The sequence below is a fragment of the Parus major genome, chromosome 24, assembly GCF_001522545.3.
Source record: "Parus major isolate Abel chromosome 24, Parus_major1.1, whole genome shotgun sequence".
Classification (NCBI taxonomy): Eukaryota; Metazoa; Chordata; class Aves; order Passeriformes; family Paridae; genus Parus; species Parus major.
In genome coordinates this window covers 4,997,966-5,008,069 of record NC_031792.1, presented here as the reverse complement: position 1 = coordinate 5,008,069, position 10,104 = coordinate 4,997,966, and the positions used below count along the sequence as shown (strand labels likewise).

Sequence of the window (10,104 nt, the reverse complement as noted above, 5' to 3'; positions counted from 1 at the left end):
ACCCCTCGCGGCCGAGGAGCCGGGGCTGTGGCCGGGCCGGGGCGGGACCGGGGCCGGCGGGGCGGGAGCGGCGGCCCCGGGGGCGGTGAAAAGGAGCCGGGGGGTGCCCGAGTGCCGCCGCCGCCGCCATGAGGGCAGCGCTCGCCCCCGGGGTTCGCCTGCTCCGCGCCCTCCCCCGGGACAGCCGGTGAGCGGGACGGGGGGGACGGCACCGGGACCGCGGCTGCAGCTGCATAGAGGGACCGGGATCGGGACTGGACACCGGGCAGGGAGGGTATGGGCACGGCAGAGGGACGGTCTGAGGAACGGGGCTCACTCTTTACTGGGGCAGCACTGGGAGAGAGCTTGGCCCTGGAGCCGGCAGCAGGACGGGAGCGGAGCTGGTGCAGGGAGCAGCCTGGCTTAGGGAGGAGGGGGTGTCATTCCCCTGGAAGTGGAACCGGGATAGAGACTGGCCCTGGGCATAGGGACTGGCACTGGGATGGAGACTGGTCCCAGACCAGCATGGGCACCAGCACTGGGAGCAGCGCCCGACTGGAAACCGCTTGACTTGTCTGGGGACTGGCAGTGGGACAGACCTGGGGATGCAGATGAAGGGTCCGCAGGGGCCCAGCATCGCCCTCAGGCACTGGAGCCACTGTGGGATGGGCTCAGCCATCCCAGCAGCCCAGGGCTTGGGGCTCGGCCTGGGGAAGGCACCCAGCAGCTTCCAGATGTCTCAGGCCTTCACACTGAAAATTCTGGATGTGGCCAGCACAGAGACCTCGCCTGCTGCCTTCTCTTTTGATGAGGTGATGGGACTGCTGCCCATTTAATTTCAATTAATATTTGGATTTTTGGAAGCCCATTGCCAGACACTCCCCCTGCTTTTCCATCTGCTGGAATTTTCCCTGCCAGAACACTTAGGGTAAAAAGAAAAAGCCCGACACCCAAGTGTCTGGCCCAGAGGGGCACTACATATGAAGTTTATCTTTTCCTTTCCTACTGTGGCCTCTCTATTCCTCTTGGATCAGCCCTGCAGTCACTAGCAGTGATTTTGGGTGGTTTATTCATTTTTTGGGGTGGGAAGGAGCAGTTTCTCAGCCACAGCTTGGAGCCAGCACCACAGCACAGGGAGCTGCCCTGGATTTCCAGGGCACCCATCATTGCTGCAGCTCCAGGGAGAAGTGAAACTGCAAAGAGGAGCAGAATGGGCCAAAACCACTGAAAAAAAGGCTGTTGTTTTTTTCTGAACTTGAAGCAACCCCGTGACATGTCTGTGTGCTGCAGCCTGCCCACTTGCATCCTCTGTGCTGCCATAAAACCCTTCCTGAAGGCAGGATTCTCAGAGATCCTTCAGAGATCCTCATCTTGCTCCAAAGTGCTAGATCCTACCTGGGATTCTGCAGGCTTTATCTGTCAGCTTTGATGGGCATCCCCATTTCCTGAGCCCAGACTCCCCCATTTCCCTGCATTTAATCCAAGCAAAGAGGGTGAAATGGCTTTTTGGTGGAGGAAGAGCAGCTGGTATTTCCCCCTGCTTTTTTTTCCAGTTTATCTTTGATTAACTCTGGGAGTGATGATGAATCAGTGCAGTTTCCACTTGTGACACCAGGAAGGCACTTGCTCACCCTGTGTTTCGGTGGGATGTAACTGCTTGAGGAGGTGGAAATACTGCTTGATGCTCCCCACAAAACTCAGCTGATCTTTTTAAGCTGCATCCTGGGCTTTTTGGAGGGATCTGCTCACTTCCTGACCAGCTCTGCTGAGCTGCTTCAGGTCTCCAATCCAGTAGAAGAGTCCCATTGGCTTCTGAGGCCACCCACGCCTGTCCCACAAACCCTGACCTCCGCTTCCTCCCTCCCACAGCTATCGGGGGCTGACTCTGGTACTGACCTTCCTCTCCTACAGCAGCTACCACCTCTCCCGAAAACCCATCAGCATCGTCAAGGTGAGCTCCAGCCTCACCACACCCTGCTGTGGGGACAGGGAACCTGGAGGTTTCCATATGGGGAGGGGGATGCTGACAGCACCTCGATTTCACCCCTTCTCTCTCTCCCTGCAGAGCCAGCTGCATCCCAACTGCTCAGCCTTGGGCCCAAACCCCCACAATGACTCCAACAGCACCACATGGTGCAGCTGGGCCCCCTTTGGTAAGGCTGAGCCCCCCAAGGCACCCCAAAACCCGCGCTCGTGGCAGCTGAACTGGGCTCCCCCCATCCCCTAAGACCAGGTCGTGGCCAGGGTTTGGCCGGGGGCCACCTGCTCATTAGGCACCCGGAGGTAATTAAGTGATAAAAGTCTGTCCCATGCCCCTGGGCCGAAGGGCAGCAGTGGGTGGTGAAGTCCAGGACAGGACAGGACCATGTCCCAGTGTGGGTGGCACCCGGCCATGCCCCCAGAAGCCGCCATGGAGACCAGGCTTTTGGGAATGGGGGACAAGGCTGAGCCAGCAGCCATGGGGAGGGGGCACAAGATGGGAGCCAGGCTGAGGTGGCCCTAATATTTGTTTTCCAGATGGGGACAACTACAAGGAACTTTTTGGGGCGCTGGATAATGCCTTCCTGGTGGCCTACGCCATTGGGATGTTTATCAGGTACACAGGGCCTTTCCCTCCACTCACCAGTTCTCACCAGTCTGCCAGAAGCTGGTTTCCATTGGGATGGGGTCATGCTAACAGGAAAGCAGCCAAAGATCCGCTCAGGATTCGGGTACTGGCTCAGTGTGATAATGCCCATTGGTGGCATCACCTGTGACAGCTCTGGTCGTGCTCTTCCCTCTCTCTGCAGCGGCATTTTTGGGGAGCGCCTCCCTCTGCGCTACTACCTGTCAGGGGGAATGTTGCTGAGCGGGTTCTTCACTGCCCTTTTTGGCCTTGGCTACTTCTGGAACATCCACGTCCTCTGGTACTTCATTGTCGTGCAGGTGTGTTGTGCTGGGGGATGCCCAGGCTTTATCACCACGGCCTCATCCCAGTTTTTCAGTGACCTTCATGGATTGGGGTGGCCCAGTTTCTGAGCAGGGGAGCACTGGGTACGTCCATTCCCCTCAAAGCCTGGTTGTGCGTGGTGTGGGCGTCGAAACCAGCGGGTGTGCCCGTCTCCAGGCAGTGCAGGCAGCTGGTTTGGCAACACCAGCCACTCCCAGTTTAGCCATGGCAGCGACGCAAACGGCTCCAGGATTGCCCCAGCAGGGAAAAAAACAAACAAACCAAGTGTTTTCTTAACAGCTTTGGAATAGGGGTGGCTATTTTCAAGGCCAGTTGCCCAAAACAGTGCAGGGGCTCCATGGCTGTGCTTGCTGGGTGATGCTCCCCATCTCTTGCCAGGTCTGCAATGGGCTGGTGCAGACGACCGGCTGGCCTGCTGTTGTGGCGTGTGTTGGCAACTGGTTTGGCAAAGGAAAGTGAGTTTTTGTCCAATGTATCCCATGCCAGTCCTGGTCCCTGTTGACCTCAGTGCCACTGACCCGGCTGTGTCCCCACCAGGAGAGGTTTGATCATGGGCATCTGGAACTCGCACACCTCTGTTGGCAACATCTTAGGGTCGCTCATCGCCGGTGTCTGGGTTTCCTCTGCCTGGGGCCTGTCCTTTGTTGTGCCTGGCATCATCATCACCCTTGCAGGCATCATCTGCTTCTTCTTCCTTGTGGAGTGTGAGTGTTGTGATCTGGAGCACAGCTGACAACCAGTGTAAAATATACAATTTTCCACCTTGCCCAGCTCTAAGCATTTTTGGCAATCCCAAATACAAATTTCCAGCCTGTGGCTAGCAGGGATGTGGATCTGACCACCATGGGGATGGTTGGCATCATTGGGGTTGTCCAGGCAGGCTCATCCCCCATCCCAGTCACTCCTCTGAGCCTGTCTTTCTAGGAATATCAGGGAAGTCCCTTGGGTTTTTACTGGGGAAGAATGTACCCAGAGATGCAGCCTAGACCTGGGCGTTCCCAGCCCCTGTGAGATGCTGGAGGGAGAGCAGGTGGAGTGGGGTTGGTCCAGGCTCTCCTCACAGGATATTCTTTGTCCCTGCAGACCCTGAGGATGTTGACTGTGATCCACCTCTGCACCACGTGAGTTGCGCCGATTCCCAGCGGGCCTGGCCTGGGCTGGGTGTCACTCAGGGCACAGTGAAACAACTGGGTCATCAGGTTGTGATGGCAGGAATTAGAGCAGTGTTCAGTTGTCACAGGGGATGGTTGTTGATTTTGCACTGGGAGCATCCTCTAGGTCGTGCCCCAGCAGCAGAGCCAATGCTGCAGCCTCCTCCAGCTGTGAGAGCCGCATCTGCTGTTTTCACTTGATTTTAGATGGCCTCTGATGATAATCCTGGAGGAGTCACCATCAGTGAGAAGGATCCTGAAGCAGTCACCTCCAAAGAGGGCCCACTCAGCCTCTCAGGCCAGAGCAGTGTGGATCACTCCCACAACCCCAAGGAGCCAGCTGAGGAGCCTGAAGCCATCAGCTTCCTTGGGGCACTTCGGATACCTGTGAGTGTGGGGATGGAGGAAAGAGCAAAGCCAGAGCAACTCAGAGCATCCACAGGGCAGAAAATGGGAAAAACCCACTATCCAGAGGAGGTGAGAGGGAGGAGGCTCCTCTGATGTCCTCTCCTCTCCTCCCAGGGCGTGGTGGAGTTCTCCCTGTGCCTGCTCTTTGCCAAGCTGGTGAGCTACACCTTCCTGTACTGGCTGCCCCTCTACATTGTCAACGTCGGTGAGTTTTGGGGACAGTGAGGCAGGAGTGAGCCTTGCAAATGAAACATCTTCTCACCCCTCTCCTCTCCCCCACAGCTCATTTCGGTGCCAAGGAAGCCGGGGACCTGTCGACCCTCTTTGATGTCGGGGGTATTTTAGGTTTGTTAACAAACCAGGGTGGAGGGAGTGGATCAGGGATGATTTAGGGACAGTCCTGGCCTTGACCAGCCTTGGCTGGTCCCCCCACAGGCAACACCAATCTCTTTCCCCTGGGAGGTTTATTCATTGTTCACAGCACTCAGCAGGCAGCAAACAGCCCTCCATTTTATTTTGGCATCCATTTGTTTTGATGACCATCACAGCCTCTTTCCTCAGGTCTCACTTGCTCAGGCTCTCCTTTTCCTACAGTTTTCAAGCATGGAAGAGACCAGAGTGGCATGGAAGTGCTGAGAAACCATCTGCAGGGAGGAAGTGGAAGGGATAAATCAAAGCTTTTCACTCTGATAAGATTATGTTTAACCTTGGGGGGCATACTGGTCAGAAGAAGAGGGGTGACAGAGCATCATGTTGGATTTTGGGCTGAGCCAGGGCAAAGCTCTGCCTTTGGGGTGGTGTGACTGACACCTGCGACTCTTTCTTGTAGGGGGGATCTTTGCCGGCCTCATCTCTGACTACACTGGCGGCAGAGCCACCACGTGCTGCGTGATGCTGGTCATTGCTGCTCCCATGGTGAGCTGTCACACGGGCTCAGAACCCTGTCACGAGGCTTTCCTCTGCTCTGGCTCCTTTGAGTCACAGCTGCCTTCCTCTTCCCAAGTGCCCGGGATAAGCTGGTCACGCGTTTGGCTGAGATGAGAGCTGGGATAGATTCACGTGCCCAGATGTTCCTGGGAAGGATGTCCAGCTCTAGGGACTGGGAAGGGATTGCAGGGACCTTGACAACTAAAATAACCCTGTAGGTTTTTCCATGCTTCCATAACTCTGCTCAAAGCCTTAAGAGTCCCACCGAGCCGGTCCAGCTTTTGTCTCTTTGATTTTCATCCCAAAAGCCCCCATGCCAACAGCCTCATGCTCTGCTGGAGCTTGGCTTGGACATCCTTCCCAAGCACCTGCACAGAGCTCATTTGGCTTTGCTTCCACAACATGGCTAATTAGCTGTAATCCAATCCTGGCTGGCTCCAGGATGGGAGCCTCTCCCGCTGAAAGAGCAGGGAAGCAGAGGGGCTGCGTCACATCCACGGCCCCGAGACACCACTGGGGCAAATTATGTCTGGCTGCAGTCTTGGGAGGCAGCAGAGCTTCTTCACTGGCCATAAATTGTGACAGCACCTCTGTTTGCCAGCTGCCAGGTATTTCATCATGCCAGTGGGATGCAGGGGTCAGGGGTGCACTCAGCCCCCCATCCCAGCTGGTGCTCGGCATGAGCAGTAATTCAGGTCCCCACATTCTCCATCCTATCCTCGGGGTACTGCTGCAGGGAAAACGCTTGGTGAAACAGCTGGAATAGCCATAACTGGTTCACCTTGTGTCTCTTTTCCAGCTGTTCCTGTATAACCACGTGGGTCAGAACGGCATTGGCATATCAATAGGTAAGGAGCTCCATGGTGCTGCCAGCTCCTGTCACTGAAGTGGTGATGGAAGACACTGTGCATTCACCTGCCTTTATTCCTCCTCTTGAGCCAGGCTCCTGAACCTGGGGGAGGGGGGTGTTGGATGAGTGCTCACTGCCTGCTGGGTGGGGTCTTCATGGGAAAATGGAGATGCACAGGAGATGGATGCTTGGGACAGCAATGTCCACACGTGGGCTGGGGATGATGAATCCAATGTCCTGCTGCTCCCTGCACCTAAAGATCTGATCTCTCCCTGGGTACCTGTGCAGGGATGCTGATCATCTGTGGTGCTCTGGTTAACGGGCCCTACGCGCTCATCACAACAGCGGTGTCGGCAGATTTGGTAAGAGGTGCACCTCAGACCCCGTCATGCTGCCCTTGCACACCCAGAGGCTCTTCAGGATGTTTTGCTGCGGTTTTTGCACTTTACCTTTGTTTTCCAATACCTCCAAAGCCCAGTGGAGAAGGGCAGAGCTGTCACACCTGGTGCTGTGCTCCCCACTCTCCCCTAAACACAGGGATTTTCCTGTTGTTTTTTACCCTTGGCCACATGGCTGTGTTTCAGCTTTGCTGCATCTCCCTCTGAGCACAAGCAGAGTGGAAATATTTGGTGGCAAATCCCCTGTGAATTTCTGCCTGCTGTTGGTGATCCAGGTTTTGCCATGGTTTGGCTGCAGACAGCATTTGAGTTTGGTCTTCCCATCCATCTGACACATGGAAATTGCAGCCTGGGACATCGGCCTCACTCTGGGATATGCCAGCCGTGCACCCCAAAGCTGCTTTTTCCCCTTATGTTTTATTCCTCCATCCTTACAGGGCACCCATGAATCTCTGAAAGGAAATGCCAAAGCCCTTTCGACTGTCACAGCCATCATTGATGGCACAGGATCTGTTGGTGGGTATGGCTGGGGGTGCTGGCTGTCCTGCTCCCCTCCTGTGTGAGCAGGGGCTGACATGGCTCGTGTGCCTTTTCCCACAGGTGCTGCGCTGGGGCCGCTGCTCGCGGGGCTCATCTCCCCCACAGGCTGGAATAACGTCTTTTACATGCTGATAGCAGCTGATGTCCTGGCTTGTCTGGTAGGTCTCACCTCGGTAGGACTCCTTTCTCTACCCTGGGGTGTCACAGGCTCTCTTTTAGTTACCTGCTCACTGGTGGAGGGCACAGATGGTTCTCAGAAGACATCCAGGCCCCGGGCAAACTGCAAAGGCCTGTATTGGCTCCAAGCCTCTGCTTCCACTTGGCTTTTCCCAACAACCTCCTCCTTGCACAGGTTTAGCTCATATGATCTTTGCTAAGAAGAGCTGTAAAATCGATCTGGTGATGGAAATACTCATGCCAAGGCTGGAGGCTGCAGTGCCACCAGCCTTGCAGCGATCCTCCACCCTTCCTCTTGCAGCTCCTTGTTCGTGTGGTGGTCAAAGAGGCCCGTGGCTGGTGCGGCTACATGGCGAGGCAGAGAGGGTACGTAGTTGCCACCCCGTGGCAGCCTCTGGTCCCACAATGCCCAAACACGGTGTTGGTGCTGCTCCAGAAAGATGTTTGTTATCCCTTGCTGTCGCTGCTTCATCTTCGCGCGGGCATGGCGAGGCCGTCTGCCCGACGTCTCGCTCCTGTGGCCACAGAGACATTTCCACCTCCAGCCGAGGCAGCACCTGGGGGATTTTAGCCATCTGCACCTCAAAAAGCACATGGGGTTCTAAACACAGCATCCTTGTGTCTTTGTAGCTCTAGTGTGCAGCTAACAGAGTCAGTGATGGATGGGAAGTAGCTCGGTGTAAGTATCTTCACTTGAGCCCTGAGGATTAAACGCAAACACAAGCTTGATTCGTTCTGATTCCGAGTTTCGCTTTGCAGGCTCAGCCTCCAAATAGTCACTCCTCCAATCATTTAGGGCCGAGATCAAGATTTGGGAATCAAGAGGTCAAATGAAGAGTGTGGGATGGTGGGAGGGGATGGGAGGAAGGGGGGAGAGGGAGATGTGGATGGGCAGTGCATCCTTGTCTCCGGCTGACTTAGGAGGTACTGGCCCAGGTGCCCAATCGATTGGGATTGATTAATGCACTTGAAACAAGTGAATTTATAGGCTTTGCCCACCTGTGCTACTGAGCTTGATTACACACAGCCAGGGCTCACTAATCAAATCTGTAGCAGAATCACTGCAGTGAGTGTATAAATAATCTCCAGATCAGCGCTGGCCTGGCTCTGATTGCCACCACCATCCCCATGTGACATCTAGAGGAAGGGGCCACAGCCAGTGCTGGCAGTGGGGCTGCCAGACCCCGACCCCCTGCGAACATTTCGTCCCTTATGTCTTGTGTTTGCAGGTGAAAGACCAATAGTCTGGGCCTCGTGCTGCGGTAAGTGCAGCCCAAATCTCCTTCTCCAGCTGCTGGTGGAGGGCTGCCAGGCTCTGCTCTCTTGTGCCGGGGCTGGTTAGGGTGATGGCTGTCCTAGGGGTTGACAGCACCCGTGTTTGCACCAAGTGCTGCCTGGTTTCTGCTGGGGGAAGCAGCTGGCTCAGTTTGTGGCAATACTGCAATGTCTTGAGGGCTTTGGGGAGTGTCTCCGGAGCAGCTTGCAGAGAAGAGGCACAAACGCTGTAGGATTTTTGGGGACATTTCATCTTTGGCCAGACAAAACAGTGGCTGGACCTCCTTGCACCTGCTTCTCCTCCTTGTGGTGCGGATGGGGCTGGGCTTTCCCGGCAGAGCTGTTTTCCCTTTCCATCTCCAGCAGCGCCGCAGTGTCCACCATCCATCCCAACCTCTGCGGGACGATTCCCTCCGCCCTGAGCCGCTCGCTTCTCTCCCCGCAGGTTTAAGGAGTTTTGATGCACCCCCTGCGAGCTGCCCCAAGCCCAGAGGGAGGAGAGAGGCTGGGGCACACACACCGGAGCGCGGGCGTCTCGGCAGAGCTGCAGCCCAGCCTCGGGCACGGCCCCACGGGCTCACTGCCACCATGGCTTTGCTTCCAACGGAGGCAGGGGCGAGGAGTAGTCAAAGGGCCCTGGCCAAATGGTTTTCTGGGTCAATTCTCCACCATCGGCCGTTTTATTAATAAAAACATGCAAAAACTGTGTGGCTGCTCCATGCCATGTCCTGATGGGGCTCAGCTGAGTCTGTGAATACTTGGGGGCAGTGATCACAGCCCTCCTCTTGCTTTCCCCCACATTCAGTCTCTTGTTTGTGAGCCTGCCCCATCCACATGCTTGGTATTCCAGGATCTGGATCGGGAGATGATGCCAAATCACTTCAGGCACTGCCTTCCAACAAAGCACTGCTTATTCTACACAGGGAACATCCCTGGGCTGAGCCCAAATTAAGCTGGGTTTACTCACCCACTGCAAAAAAAGACAAAACCCAATGTTTTTGCTGATTATTAATATTCCAAAATCATATCATTTAGCTCCAAAAGAAGAGCACCACACCACGGTGAGCTGCTAACACACTCTGCCTGCTCTTGGTCCAGTGCGGGCAGCTGCTGATCTTCATTAGACGCTTCCTAATTAGGGAGGTCCCCAGGAGGTGCCGCTGGCTGCCAGCCCTGCAGGCTCCCCGGGCAGGGATGGGGCTCAGAAGCCCCCACGGTGTCAGATGGCTGAAGGCAGGACCAGCTGTGCAGCCAGCTGTGTGCTCCGGGGACCGGGGGGCGACTTTGATGTGTGTGGAGCCAGGACATGTGGGGCGCTTGGACGCCACGGGATGTGACTGCATCCCCCGGGATGTGTTTCCATCCCCCTGGGATGTGACTGCATCCCCTGGATGTGTTTCCATCCCCCTGGATGTGTTTGTATCCCCCCGGGATGTGTTTCCATCCCCC

General features: G+C 55.9%; 1 protein-coding gene across 3 annotated transcripts; it reads left to right on the top strand.

Annotated features, from left to right (window-relative positions):
* The first annotated feature begins 79 nt into the window (after positions 1–79).
* Positions 80–9,363, top strand: SLC37A2 (solute carrier family 37 member 2). 3 transcript variants are annotated; one of them, XM_015649971.1, is made up of 20 exons: positions 80–187; positions 1,849–1,930; positions 2,045–2,132; positions 2,497–2,575; positions 2,769–2,904; positions 3,308–3,384; positions 3,467–3,633; positions 4,013–4,050; positions 4,288–4,467; positions 4,603–4,693; positions 4,771–4,833; positions 5,318–5,403; positions 6,215–6,263; positions 6,554–6,627; positions 7,101–7,179; positions 7,264–7,361; positions 7,682–7,746; positions 8,011–8,059; positions 8,610–8,642; positions 9,101–9,363. In XM_015649971.1, exons 1-18 carry the CDS (start codon positions 129–131, stop codon positions 8,051–8,053), a joined length of 1,554 nt encoding a protein of 517 aa, XP_015505457.1. In that variant the 5' UTR covers positions 80–128; the 3' UTR covers positions 8,054–8,059; positions 8,610–8,642; positions 9,101–9,363. The 3 variants fall into 3 exon arrangements, with proteins under 3 accessions (XP_015505457.1, XP_015505458.1, XP_015505459.1); XM_015649972.1 differs by lacking the exon at positions 8,610–8,642; XM_015649973.1 differs by lacking the exons at positions 8,011–8,059; positions 8,610–8,642.
* Positions 9,364–10,104: the final 741 nt, after the last annotated feature.